Source organism: Epinephelus lanceolatus, chromosome 13, assembly GCF_041903045.1.
Source record: "Epinephelus lanceolatus isolate andai-2023 chromosome 13, ASM4190304v1, whole genome shotgun sequence".
NCBI lineage: Eukaryota > Metazoa > Chordata > Actinopteri > Perciformes > Serranidae > Epinephelus > Epinephelus lanceolatus.
This window is the reverse complement of record NC_135746.1, coordinates 28,036,883-28,052,039: the sequence shown is the minus strand read 5'-3', so window position 1 is coordinate 28,052,039 and position 15,157 is coordinate 28,036,883. Positions and strand designations below refer to the sequence as shown.

At 39.5% G+C, this 15,157-nt stretch overlaps 2 protein-coding genes across 4 annotated transcripts in view; one reads left to right on the top strand and one right to left on the bottom strand.

The window, feature by feature from the left end:
* Window positions 1-8,883, top strand: part of trim67 (tripartite motif containing 67) — a 78,386-nt gene extending 69,503 nt beyond the window's left edge. For all 3 annotated transcript variants that reach the window (XM_033648644.2, XM_033648643.2, XM_033648642.2), the window contains one exon: window positions 783-8,883. In XM_033648644.2, the coding sequence (XP_033504535.1) occupies window positions 783-830 (48 nt within the window). In that variant the 3' untranslated portion in view covers window positions 831-8,883. The remainder of the gene's footprint in view (window positions 1-782) is intronic.
* fsaf1 (40S small subunit processome assembly factor 1) lies at window positions 8,828-15,154 on the bottom strand. The gene is made up of 9 exons (XM_033648645.2): window positions 14,954-15,154; window positions 12,760-12,942; window positions 12,406-12,506; window positions 11,317-11,379; window positions 11,081-11,176; window positions 10,888-10,974; window positions 10,773-10,807; window positions 10,114-10,246; window positions 8,828-9,195 (listed from the first exon to the last, which is right to left on the bottom strand). Exons 1-8 carry the CDS (start codon window positions 15,018-15,020, stop codon window positions 10,114-10,116), a joined length of 765 nt encoding a protein of 254 aa, XP_033504536.1. The 5' UTR covers window positions 15,021-15,154; the 3' UTR covers window positions 8,828-9,195.
* Window positions 15,155-15,157: the final 3 nt, after the last annotated feature.

The following is a 15,157-nucleotide window of genomic DNA, read 5'->3' as shown; positions in this document are numbered from 1 at the left end:
GTGGACTGGTAGCTGGAGAGGTGCCAGTTCACCTCCTGGGCACTGCCGAGGTGCCCCTGAGCAAGGCACCGAACCCCCCCAACCGCTCAGAGTGCCTGTCATGGGCAGCCCACTCTGACATCTCTCCACTTAGTGCATGTATAGGTCCAGTTTGTGCATGTGTGTGTTCAGTGGTAGAGAAGCAGCTCCTGTATTTAGCATCTAGTTAAATCACTGTTTCTCTTAATGGAGTCTGGCTATAAAGACAATAATACCTAGAACTACATAATGGCTTACTTTTCCAGTTGGAAATCACTGTCTGATGTTAAGGTGATGCAGTGACAATACTACTATAAATATAGTGTACACTTTAACTGACGTTGGTTGTTTTAGATGGGACTTATTTTATGTGGTTAAAAAACGTTTTGTTGCTGACCCATCCACAGCAGTACATTGCTTAGCTTCAATGTCAGACTCCAGCCTGCTTCTCCAAACTGGGGGTGTGCCAACTGACATCTACTATATGCAATATACTGATGGGTATCCTGTACAAACCCACTTCAAAAAAACACTATCCCTTAAATTCAAGTATACACTGACTATGGCTTAATCCAGCTAGCTGCCAAATGAATGCTAGCTAAGTCCAACTCATTGTCAACAGTGTTTTAAAAACTCAAGTGTTCACATGTGTCTTACCTAAATTAAACTACCCGTGTGTTCCCCAGATGAAGCTTAGCAATTATGCATGTCTCTTCAGTCTGTCCTCAGTCTCACTGAGTGTTTGCTCTGTTTGTCCCTTGCAGGTGACCTTAGTGACGGGCCTGGAGGTGCCAAAGAATACCAAACAGTAGGAGATCCCTCCTCCCTCCGAGCGCGCTGAGATACAAACCAACGATGTCATATGCAGTTCGCTCCCACGTGAACCTTATCCAGTCACATCAGATGGGATTTACCCGTCTCCCATTCGTCTCAAGGTGCCCTTTGTCTTGGATATACTTCAGTGTGAAACCCTGCTCCATAATTTGCAACAAAGGATTAAAATCTGGGTTATTATTGGCTATACATGATGATTGATGATGGATGTCACAACAGAGATGACGGGACTTACTGTGGATCGCCATACTTTTTTCATATCCCAGTTTTTGCCCAGGATACTAACACAAATCTTATTATTCCAGCTTGTACCTTCCAGAAATTTTAACAAAAAGGAAAATGCAGCCTGAAACCTCTCCTGGAGGCCTGAGACTAAAATAATCAACCCTCTCACTCTGACAGAATCAATGGTAAAGACTCCCACACTGTGCAGTGAAATGATGTTGTGCTTCAGTTTCTCTATTTGAGATTTTCTGAGCTTTTTAACGATTAATTTAAAGTATAAAAATAACATCACCATCAGTTTTAAAAAGTCCACAACAACGAGGTGCTTCTGGGAGGCGAGGGAGAAACGATTCAGCAGTGCTTATTGATGCTTCTCTCTCAGGTGTCTTTACAGCTGTCAAGGTAAAACCAGATGAAGGGAGTGTTTTGTAGGGGTTGTTGCAGCACCGTGGGATGTTTCAGTCATGAAATATTTAAAAGCTACGCTTTCGGTGCACATTTTTATCCCAGTTGTGGCTCCAACAACACTACCTTCTCTGTTTTTTTACTTTTTCTCTATTGCATACAAAGTGGCATAAAGATTGTTTGGTGCTGCTGTCAAAGTGGTTTACACACTGAGGTCAAAAGCTGGGAAGGATTGGGCTCAATTCCATTTCATTTTTCAGTAATGTGACAGATCTGCTGTCTAAATTTATTTTGGTGCAATTTTTTTTTGCAGTCAGTGGTGTCTTGATTAGGATTGTTTGGGGGATTTTAAGTGGCTGTCATCATAATTTTTGAAAAGGGAGAAATTAAGTTGAATTTCTGGTAGACTGGGATTTCACAGTCACAGTTTATTTACCCTACGTCTGTCTGCCTCAGTTGGTTGAATAAAAGGGAAAGATTCAGCAGAGACCAAATGAGGTGAGCCGCAAACTTAATTTTGCCTCCTAAACTGGTTAAAGGTTTACACTTTTTATGGCGATAGCCGTGGCCGGAAGCATTATGTTTTCGTGTTGTCCGTCTGTTCATCCGTCCCATTCTTGTGAACACAATATTTCAACTATGCCTTGAGGGAATTTCTTCAAATTTGGCACAAATGTCCACTTGGACGCAACGATGAACTAATTTGATTTTGATGGTCCAAGGTCAAAGTCACTGTGACCTTGCATCTGTCTCATTCTTGTGAATGCAATATTTAAGAAGGCCTTACGTAAGTTTTCTCAAATTTGGCACAAACGTCCACTTGGACTCAAGAATCAACTGATTAGAACTTGGTGGTTTAAGGTCAAAGGTCACTGTGACCTCACAAAACATGTTTTTGGCCCTAACTCAAGAATTCTTAAGCTGATTATGACAAATTTTTACACGAATGTCTAATAGAATATAACGATGAAGTGATGACATTTTATATTCAAAAGGTCAAAGGTCAACCTCACTGTGACATCATAATGTTCTGCAAAAACACTTTTCTGGCCATTACTCAACATCATATCTCAGGAACAGAAGGGGAGACATTTGGGCAGATGCTGAAGTGGTGCCACTAATCTTGGGTGTCCATCTTGAAACTGTGCTGACTGTATAGATTTTCTATGCTTTCACCATATTTTCACAGACATGGATGTAAACTGAAACTATAAACTTTGCGGGTTCGTGGAGGCAAACAAGCACGAGTCGATAATTCTAGTTTTACCTTTTGACAGAGTCAGGCTAGCTGTTTCCTCATTTCCAACAAGGACATTATAAAGAGGAGTCGTCGTGGCGTAAATCAGGTCATATTATTGGAGTACAACACATAAACTGGGAACATGGGGATGATTAATTCCACTGAGGCTGAGGCATTGGCAGTTGGCGCTGAGTCAGAATATATTTTATACAAAAAATGAAGATATGGGTGAGAATAACAATTCTGCCATTAGTGAAACATTCCTTATAAAAGCCCATAAGCAAATGCTGTCAATATGAAAATGTTCTATTGTAGGTCAGCTGCCATCCGTTCAAGCCTAGCCAAAAAGTTCTCTAAGGCCGAACCCACCCAAGGAGGATTAAGAGAGCGCAGCCAAAGAGCACCTGAGTGGACACCATTTTTGTATTTCTAGCAATGTCTGCCGTAACCCTCCAACATCGCAGCTCCAGTTACGTTGTGCATGTGTCATACCCCAAACCTCCACGGCATCAAAGACTGTGTCCTAGCCTTCATTGAATAGCCTTGATTTCCACTCTTTATGCTAAGCTAAGCTGACCAGTTTATGACCAGATATTAGCTTCATTTTTATGCTACAAACATGAGAGTGGTATCAATCTTCTTGTCTAACTCATCTAATAAGCGTATTTTACAAAATGTCAAACTATTCCTTTACAATTATAGAAAGAACAGACTGCTACATTTCCCTACAAATGTAAAAATTAAGTTTCTCTTTGGATTATTGACTCAAATGCATGCTAGCATGTACAAACAGTGCACAAAGGGCTTGATAACGCTGTATAAAAAGCAAGTGAAAAGGGAGTAGTTCATATACAGAGGACCTACACAGCAAAGTCTTAGTGTTTAAGAGCTTAAATGACATCAGTTCCAATTTCGAGTCTGTCATGTTCCTCCAGTCTGACATATTTGCTATTAGCAATATGCATTGCATGCCATAAACTAAATTCATTCATTCATTCATTGATTCTCGGAGTGACTGAAATTAGTTTCTTCGGGAATTAAAATCAGATTTACCGCTTAACATCCAGTTTTCCCACTTTAATTCCCCTTAAGTAACTGTAAGGTTAAAATCCTCTTATTCACCCTGACTGACAGCATCATTATACTCTGCATACATTATATTCCCAAGACTCCATGTTTTATCTTGTGTATCATGTTATAAACATTTCCAAACATTCAGTCCGGCATATTTTTGTAATCTTTGAGATCTCCACTTGAATTTTAAATTAAGCTCTCTGGGGTTGAATAAACACGAGGGCTTGTGTTAATTTGGGTGCCAAAACTACAAAATGGTGTGCAAACAGTTTGTACCTTGTCCTGCTGAATGAATCAAAATGAAGGAACAAGGTTGATTGGTCACCTGCAGGAGCATTTCCTGCCTCCATGTTTTCCCTGCAGCCTCTCCCAGGCTCACAATCACATTTATCTCAAGAGGAAATGTTTTCACCTCGAGGGATGAATGTCCGAAGATGCTGAAATGAAATGGAACTGAGCCAAACCTTATTTTGTCCAACAGCCACTATAATACATCAGAAGTCGATGAGAAAAGTGCGGTTGTCTCATGGTAATTTTATTCTGTGCTCATCACTCAGTCTCTCTGTAGATATCCATTTCAGGCACCTTTAATGTGTCGGGCTGAAAATGATCTTGAAAAGTCACATCAGGTAAAGGTTTGCTGCTACACTTCTCATCAGGGATTGGATATGGCAGCCTGTAGAGGACAGTAGCTTCGAAATTCAACCAAACCACTGTGACTACGGATATCAGATGTTTTACCACACATTACCCATGTGGATTTTATCTCGAATGCAGCAGAGGATGGAGAAGTTTGCTTCTGAATTCATTTAATATTTATTATGATATGTGAAACATTTCTATTCCCTATAACGTTGTGAGTGTGAGAGACACACCTGCCATACAAAGATTGGGTTTACGTGTGAGTGAAGATCCACAAACAAATGTAAATAGTGACATGTGAGTTATGATTATGACATGTGATATTAAGCATGGATTAAGCGTCGAACAAGTTTACAAAATATCTGAAGCTGTACTGTAAATAGTGTACTGTATTACTGTCTTTGCAATGAGTGATGTTAAAGCCAACTGCTACGACAGCTCGCCCTCTGCTGGTGGACGGTAGCGACAACAGGATTGATGAACTGATCCTCTTGTTACATTTAACCGACTGTGTTTTCAGACCTTTAAATGCTGACTTTAAAAAAAGCTGTCGGCAAACGTGTTGCCTGACGAGCTCCTACTATAACTTGTATCATCAACTATCTCATGATATTCAAACATTTAATCAGGGACATGAAATAGCAGTCATTTACATTTCTACAGGTTTTTATATACGTTTACAGATTATTATGAATGCAGGCAGCACTTAAATGTCACCTAACACAACATATTTAATTTAAATTATTAGTTCCACACAAACTTTAAATATGCCAGGTGACTGAACAGATATACAGTAAATAAAAGTAGGTATTTCTTACTGGAATTAGTGACGTCTATTTTCAATACAACAGCAGAAATATTATAAAATGTGTTAGTCTGTGGTTACCTTCTGTTTAAATTTAATTGTAGACCACTAGAGTAGTAATTAGTGATACTTAAATGATAGGTAAATATTACCCTTCTTTTTATTTCATGTTTTAATTATCAAAGACAATGGAAATGTGGATGGGATTATGTATTTTTTATGAATCAAAACTCTTACCTAGATTGTTTTCCCATTTGCACCCCAGAACAGCAAACGGCAGGTATATTAGGCCACCATTTTGATATGTCAACTACAGCATCTTACCTGGGTTTTTGCACTTGATGCTGCATTCAAAGTCTGTGGGAAAGTTCACACCTACAGTTTTATATTAACAATTAGGGCTGGGCGATATGTAGAAAATCAGATATCACAATATTTTTGCCCATATTCCTCAATATTGATATTGCGACGATATTGCAGGGTTGAATATTGGTGCTTTCACAAAATATTTACACAAGATTTTCATTCAGTTAAATCACTTAACTGAAACGCAGCCCTTAAAACCAGGAAAAGACAACACTTGAGATATTATGATATTTAATCTATTGGGGACGGCAGTAGGTCAGTCCACAGGGACCTGGGTTAGGAACCAGAGGGTCGCTGGTCCAAGTCGTTCGTAGCAGGTATAGACTGTGGACTGGCAGCTGGAGAGGTGCCAGTCCCCCTCCTGGGCACTAAACCCCCAACTGCAAGCCCCCCTTGCTTTGACATCTCCACATTTAATGCATGTATAGGTCCTGTCTGTGCATGTGTGTATTCCGGGCCTGTATGTATATGACTAGAGTGATAAAAACTGAATTTCCCCTCGGGGATTAATAAAGCATATCTTCTTCTATTAAAATCTAAGATGATATTGAGTCTCATATCATGACATTGATATAATACTGATACTGTACATTGCCCAGCCCTAATAACAATAAATCAAATGACTGTGTAATTCTGCAGTTAATGTTGGCTTCATGGAGCGTTTTAGCATCTTTCAGCTCGTTGTTTTGGCCTTTAACTTTACTGTTTTGGTTCACTCTCATTGCTCACATAGCATCGTTTTCAGCTGCAGCTGTTTTCAGTGAAATAGCTCTAAAACCTGCTGTACACTACCTGCTCAGCTCCAAACAGCTGACAGATAGAGTAAGTGACAAGCTGGTGAACTTAGCATTCAGCAGCTGAACCAGATAGTTATCTCAGAAGGTTGGTGGGTAGCCAAAAACATAACATAAATACGTGATAATGCGCTATGTCTGCTGGATGTGTAAATAGATTGGTAATTTAAAAGGTGACGAGAGTACTGCAGGATAAGTCCTAAAACCTGGAACTGAGTTTGCATTTTAGCACTCCTGGTTCCCATGTCTTTAAGTCAATGGATTTTTTAAATGTCAGAGTCACCTGAAATAAGGTCTGTGGTTAACACAAGCTTAAGAGACTTTCACGTTGTGTTCTACAATATAAAATATGTCGGCAAATACCCTTATACTCTATTTTGAAGCTTGTTGGTGTCTTAAAAAAGATGGTGGCCTCATTTTGGTGACGACGTTAAAGTCATGAGACCATGGTCTAATTTGTTCATAGCCTAACATTAGCTTTTTACTTGTAGTGATTGCATTACCCTTCAAAAAATTATAAAACTGGTGTTCATTTGTGAAGATTACCTTGCTGAACAAAATGTGTAAGTATCATAAACATTTGTTTGCCACAGAGCTTATTTTCTGCAGTACTCCAAAATCCAGTGGAAATATCCCATAGGTGTTTTTGTGGAGGGAACCAGGGGGGCGCCAACTTCTGCGTCAGCCCATAAGAAAACATAAACCTACAGCACTCTGTATGTCAGTGTTGTCCCAGCTTTGTTTCTGCTGCCCCCAAGTGGCCAGAAAAAGCAGGTATTTCATTACAAACAACAAATAAGGAAATAAAATCCAAAGAAAATTAATTAATTTGAAATTTAGTGACCATCCACAATGTTCTTATTAGCATTGATATTTACCATCTTTCCCACATGACATGAATGCAGCATTAGTGTCAAAGCCAGGACTTGAACTAGTTTCCCTCGACCCAGAAAGCAAACATCTATCAGCCAAAGGGGAATTTTTCCTGACCTACCCCAGACTGCCAGCTTTCTGATGAAGGCCTGGGATGAAGCACTGCCCAGCTCCCTCTCAGTGCTTTTTATCTCTTCTGAGAAAAAACGCTACATGGACACAAGGCCTCAGGTCTACATTTGCATCATGTGAGGCTCTCTGGCTGCTCAGCTCAGCCTTACCCTCTGACCGTCCTCCCACCTCCCACACCAGAGGAGCAACCATCCCCAGAGTTTGACTTTGCTGTCACCAGAAATAGATTTTAAGCCCACGAGCAAAGTGAGACATCTATTGCATAACCTGAGGGGAACCATTTCCTTCATCTGAAAGTCTGGCTGATTTGGGGTTACATGTCTACGGGCTGTGTTGGTGTCAAAATGGTGCAGAGGGAATAGAAGCTGAAAGTAAAGGTGTTAGGTGGAGGCTCAGAGAGTCAGACAGTGTATCAGGTAAAATCAGGTTACACCTTTCACTTTTTTTTTGTAATATTAAAATCAAAACAGATCTTTATGCGACAGATACGAACGAAAATCACACCTAAAGTCACTGTAGTCACTCCTGTCTAGAAACGGTATTGTCAGAGTGCTTGTATGGCATGTCCCTTTGCCCCAACACTTACCCACCCATGAATGTGAGATTTAATTTAATGGTGCTGGGGGGAAAAGCATGTCACTACTGTTAGCTATTTAACTTTACGAATGGCAGATTTATTTACTCTATAAAGTCTGTAAATATATTTAATTACATATTTATTTTCTTTTGTATATTGCCCTCAAGTTGTTCAGTATAGAAGTTGAATGGCTACTGAGTATATATATCCATGGTGAATTGCCAAGGGTTGCAGGTTTAAAAAAAAAAAAAGCAAACAGCTACAAAATCTTCAACATAAACCAGACTCGCTTACAGCTTGAAACAATGTGCTGCAGATAAGCTTCATATTTCCTCATGCGCGTCCTTTTTTGAAACGTGTAAATGACACAAAAGCTGCTTCAAGGAAACGGTGTGAGAATTTGTGACCTCACCCAGCCGCACACTGCCAGATCACACCTCTTGTTTCGCTGCCACCGTCGTCGTCGCTCAAAATCCATCGACTTTTTTTTCTCCCTTTCACAAAATGAAAAGTTTTCTGTGGAGATCTGTGATGTTTACACCTCGAACGCAGCTTCTCGAGGCTGTCAGGAAGTCGTGTACATAAGGGTTTTACAACAAGAGAGAAACGACTTCCTCATGGTCCATTCAGAGTGTTTGTATGTGTGTGTTTTCATGAAAACGTATGCCAAGACTTTATGTGTGTGTATATTGTTTGTTTTTTAATAACTACCCCCATCTGTCCTGTTATGATCCCCTCCCTTCCTGCCAATGTAAATGTTTTGTACGACTACATGGTTTGTATATGAGAAATGCATTGTAACTGCAAACCTTTACAGTGTAAAAACACCAGAAACGCAGATGTGTGTTTTTTTTTGGTCATTTATAAAAACAAAATAAATTAACTGTGATGGAATATGATTTGACAAAAGTCTCCAGTTTGATGCATTTAGCGTCCTGCCACTGTGTGTACATTCAGGGTCCATTCTGGAGGTCGGGAAATTGGATTCTTGACTCAGCAGTCTGTCTCCTGGAACACCGTTTTTTATTTTTACTGCAGACAAGTCCTCTGGAAATCAGCCTTACAGCGCACGCTGTATTCAGCTCTCGTCCACTTCCTCTTAACACTGCAAACAGTCATGCAGTAAACTGAGTCACTGATGGCGTTCTGGATGCCAGGTTTTCCTCTGGGCTGCTTGAGGTTTCCCATCCTGGAGGATTTAATTGGTCACCTGCAAACATAAAAAGAGGGATCTTACAGCGATCACTTTCAGTCCCCTTAAATCTTATCACTTGATGTAAACCTTACCCTTAACTTAAAATGCTTCTAACATTAACCCTAAACTTTCCCTGATTTTGGGTCACTTAATCTTTTGATTCCCATTTCCACCTGGTGTTAACATGCATCTTGGTTGATCTGATCACAAGTGGAAAGCTGTACGTCTGCCTGTTCACACCCAGCACTAAAATGCATCTCCACGTGTCTCAAGTAACCACTCGTGATCGTATCTAACCTAACCTCTCTATATGCAAATAAAGACAGTAGCCTGAATCATTTACCATCATAGGAGACTACTGCTGCAGGAGTGTGAGCTCTGTACCGAAGACAGTTGGTTGCGGTGAGGCGAGCAGTGAATAAACAGACTATGATTATTTGCAGTCCAACCCACATGGCATCATATGATACGTAATAGGAGAGATAAACGATAAACCAACATAATATAAATGTACACATGGCTCCTAAAGACAGAGTCGAACTGGTTCAGTGTCAGTGTGAGGTTGAACTGACTGTTTGAGGGTAGGACAGCGGCTCCACACCAGTCCTTCTGTGCTGCGTCTAACCTGTGTAACAGCAGCAACAGAAAGTTTGCTTATCTGGCTGGGAGTTGCATAAGCAAGGATGTCAGCTGAGTAGGCGATCCTTCAGTATGGCCAAGGACACATTAGTGCACACGCTATTGAAAGAATGTGGCCATGTGAGGACCCGACCACCTCTGAAAGTGGTCGAAGTGATCAGATTTCAAGACGCAACAAGGATGCATTTGATGCATTCACACCTGTACTTGTGATCTGATCAACCAGGATGTATGTTAATACCAGGTGTAAACAAGGCCTAAGATTGTTAGGTGAACGTACAACAACATGCTCACCTATTTGCCCCTCTTGTTGCCTTTGATTTTCTGGATCTCCTTGGAGCTGAGGATCAGCATGCCGTTCTTGAAGCGGCCCACCTGACCTGAGGGGGCGGAGCCAGAACCTGAGGGCACCTTCTTCTTGTCCCTGCTGCAGATGGCAGTACATGCAAACACAGGTTTCAACCACTGAGACACTACAAGACAGCCACTATAAATATCTGCTGATTTCTAATTTTGCTGTTAACTCTCCGTATATCATGGTTTATTATTCAATGCTTAAGAACTATTTAGATATGGATAGTTATGCACAATATTTAATAATATAGTCAAGAACATTTATAAAAAGCACATATTTGCTGACATAAAAGTCCAGTGTGCAGGATTTAGAGGCATCTATTGGCAGAAATGGTATATAATATTCATAACTATGTTTTCATTACTTCATAATCACCTGAAAATATGAATTGTGCTTTCTTTACCTTACAGTGAGCTGTTTTTATCTACGTTGGAGCAGATAAACCAAAGACCTGCTCTAGATAGGGCTATTAGCGTTTTTGCGTCAGCCATCTTAGTTCTCCTTCACACTTGGCACGTGGGAAAGGTTTATTAATATTTATATTAAATCCTAGAGGAAAATGTTTACAGATATATTCAGAAATGTCTGTCTCACCCACCTTTGTTTATTCGGCTTCTTCTTTTTCTTCAGGTCCTACAGAGCAACAAGAGGAACGATTTTTTAAATTACCATTGTATTGTTTGGTTTAAGGTGGGGGAAGGTGCAGGTCTTACCGGCTGAACCTCCTCCTTTGCTTTCTGCTTCTTCTCTTTGATCTGCTGCTGCAGCACCTTGTAGTTTACGTAGTCCTTCTTGGGGGGCTGATTGAGAGATAATTATTAAGTCGTGAATTAGTCACTTAGCTATTAAAAAGGCTGTGATGCTAATTAAATAAGTGCAGCGCTTTAGACAAAAGGTTATCCATACTCTGGCTCCCAGCATGATGGCTCTGTCTTGTTCAAACACACGCTGCTGCTCCTTCTTATAGCCTGTGATTCCAAACCGATGGACTTCAAGACGAGCCTGAAACCAACAAACACAGATAAAGTATAAAGCCAAACATATCACAGAGATAAAGTGGGCTTAGAAAATTCTATTAATTATAGAATCACAAAATAGCAGCAGCAAAAAACACACACAGTGAAGTGGGATAAAACTGTCACCTTTTCCAAATTGAGTTCTCCTAGCTCGCTGCTTTCCTTCTTCTCTGTTATCTTCTGAGGGGCCTTGAAGTGAGGACAGCACGTAACCAAAGGCGGCAAAAACAAGAGGAGAGAGACAGTGAAGTGATGGATGGTGACAAGAACAACATAAACAGAGAAGGTTGAGTAGAGGTCACACAGCTGCATGGAGGAGGCTTGGTTTCAAAATGTCAGAGATGGAACAGGTTCTGCGTTTGCACAAACACATTACTTGTTATAAAATGAACTGAGGTACAGCTCTTTGGTAGAATAAAAAAAGTTAGGCTGTCCTGTCAGTGCTGGTGACAACAGTTTAATTTTTCATTAACCCTGATGCTTCATCTTGTTGGATAGAGGAACTTCAAATCACCTCCCACTATCTACTCTCTTTGCCCACAAATTAAATTACCATTGTCACTGTTTTATCTTTAAAGGCAATATATTTTGTGCAGTTACAAAACTTCCCTTTGTGCTGTATATAATAAATAAATTATGGTTTTTTTTTAAAGAAAATACATCCAATAACGAGTCCTCAGACAGGAAAAACCAAGGCTTCCAAGTATGCTGACTTATCTGAGATTGTTTTTTGTGACCCTTGGTTGCACAAATCCGCCAGTTTTACAAATGTTGACTTGTAGATTCAGAATTTTGTTGACTGACAGAAAATTAATCAAACACTTTTTTCTCAATCAATTAATCATTTTGGTAATTTTTCAAACAAATATGCCAACCTTCTGCTGGATAGAGCTTCTCAAATGTCAAGTTTTTTTTTAAAAAAAATAGAAGATGGTAAACTGAAGGTTTCCCTCCGAGACATGATCACAGTGTAGGGTAATACAGACAGACGTGGCCCAAATCTTTACAGTAAACGGGAAAATAACTATTTGTAACAAGTCTCAAGTTTGCTATTATAGATGCACCTCTTCCAGTATGCTACAGTACCATTTTTTCCACCAATGGGACAGGACACTGCACAGCTAATGCACCACAGAACAGCTCATATTGTTTACTGAATCCACAGGATTTGCCTTGATAAAGTACACAGAGTGAGCTAAAGTAGCATAGACTTACAGGCATTTTGTCGGGGGCTGGTGCCTGCTTGGTTTTCAGTTTCTTTCGGGGGTCCTGGAATGTCACAACCTCCACCTGACTGGCCTGATGGATGGTTGGACCTGAAAAGACATGATATATTACATTAATAAGACAAGGATTGGAGAAATGAGTGGTTGAAGATGGGAGGCTAGAGGAGTAGAGAGTCTGAAAATGTTTAAATGACAGCTGTGCATATGTATGGACACCATTAAGTGTTAAAAGAAGAATTTCAAAAAATCAATACGACAAATTATCTGGAGACCTTTGGATGATTCCTGGAAACAAAATAAGTTGACGGACCATGCAAAGCTGCGTTATAGTTTTGCTGCCCACCTGTTTGCTCAGTGTTTGGTTGTTGCTGCCGATGTTCAGCACCATCACGATCTGCTCTGTTGTCCTCAGTGTCACTGCAGACATCCCTGACAGCAGAAGACTCCTCTTCCTCCTCCTCACATCTTTTTCTTTTCTTCTTCTTCTTCTGAGACTTGAGCTTCTTTTTTGATGTCGCTCCATCATCTGCACCATCAGTCAACAACATGAGCATGAATTATAAATCTCATTCACATCCCTGCAACTTTCTGGTCAACATGATTAACTTGTTTGTGCTTTTCGGAAATAGCTAAATAAGATTTAAATATAATTTTATGAGACATCATAAAAACTTCTCTGCTTTAATGGAACCTGACGACTACTCCTCCATCCTTGCTTCTATCAATTAAGTCCAGTCCAGTGCTTTCCTTAAAACATGTTATATTTTATCCCTTATTTGAACTTACTTTACTTAACTTACTTTTTATGTTAAGATTCTGATGTACCTGTGTGATCTTCTTTTTTTGCACATATTTAGTTAGAATTATTGAAGAAGCCTGAAACTGCCAACAATTACTTTTACTTAATGGCCAATAAGGGTATTACTTGCATAAGTAAGATTAGAAAAGAAAAGTAGGACATTTATTTATCCTGAATGTTGTGCAGCACTTGAAGAACGAAGTAGGGAACGCAAAGAGTGCAAATATAAAACATCAATTTTTAAAAAAAAAAAATCCAAAATATACACAATGCCAAAAATATAAACACAGTTGCCAATAAGGATCATGAGCTGCTCATATCAAGTTGCATCAATATCATTTACTAGGATGTGTATTTTACGAAAGCGTGTAGAAACCAAGACTTTGTGGGTTTGGGGTTTAACACTGTGTCTGTGTGTGTACTGTATGTCACTGATACCAGTGGTTCTCAGAGGCTGTGCCACAGCACGGCGTGCCGTAGGATTTTGTTCTAACCACACATTATTATTACTACAATATTCAACCTCGCCTATATAAAAAGTTATGAGTGAATTATTAATTGACTGTATCAGTATGCTGTATGCACCCATTTCCTAATGAAGAGCAAAATTCTACCTTACATGTAATTTAATGTACAAAACCCTCACAGGGAACCTACTTGTCACCATTTGCAAGAGGGAATTATAAGTGTTTGGCACATGTTTGATCACATTCTCACATTATCTTACACTATTTCCTGTTTAAATGGATGTTATTGGTGCTTTAATGTAATTTTAAAAAGCTTAAAAATAATACTTGAATCATTGTTAAGGAATATTTAATGAGTAATGGCTGGTTGACAATTTTTATTTGATATTAGTAAATAAAAACACACATTTATGTTGTGATAAGAGCGATAACACATTATGTAGAGGCTATTGTGCACAGATATAAATACAGGTGTGCCTTGGGTGCAAAAACCACTGACAAATGCCAATCAATATCATCTGTGGGTGAGAAAACTGCAGCAGAGCACAGATTTATCTAGTAATTCAAACAACTTTTACAACAAAAAAGTTGTATAACTACTGGGAGAAATACTTCTCATCAATCAATACATTGTCCTGCACAATACTTGCACACAGCTGAAACATATCCCTGAGGAACTTCAAAGGATTTCTTTAATTTTCCACTATAAACCTTAAGCTGTCACTAATATCAGTAAGATAGAATAAAATGAGCCTTTACTGATCTACAGAGGGGGAACTTTGTTGTCACAGCAGCACAAGGACAGAAGTAAGCAGGCTACAGATAAAAAGAAAAGTTATTTGAGAAGCTGCAATAAGAACAGAGGTAAAGACTATCAGCTATATAATATGCTTAAGTAACAGTGTCTTAAAGTTTGACAGCACGTTAGATTAACTAAACAATCACCCTTGCGATTTAAATTAATAAAAACGACTGACTGACTAGATGTTATTGTGCTGTTAGTGACCATGGAGAATGCATTACATGACCCATGCTGGGGACAGCCAGCTAACATTAGCAGGGACAGATAGCATTCATGTCAGGACAGGTCAATGGTTTTAGCCGAGTTACAGCAGCATAATTAAGTCAACACAGACATTATTCTTGTTTCTAACTCTTATAACGTGATAGCAGAGCCCCGGTAAAACAAATAGGACAGACTTAACAGACGACACCAGCCTTTTAAAGCAGCTTGTAGAGCTAGCATCTCTGGCTAAGCTAACAGCACTTACCAAACTCATACAGTTTATCCAAAACATGTTCAAGAAACAGACAGTCTTCATCCTCCTTTCCTTTCATTTTAAGGTAATGGTACAAGCAGGGAAAGAAACGAAAGAACAAAAGAGAACAAAGCAGTTTCTAACTCCTCAACGATACCAGCCGAATGACAACAAACTGTAAAAGCACATGGGACGACCGGTTTGGTCACATCCGGC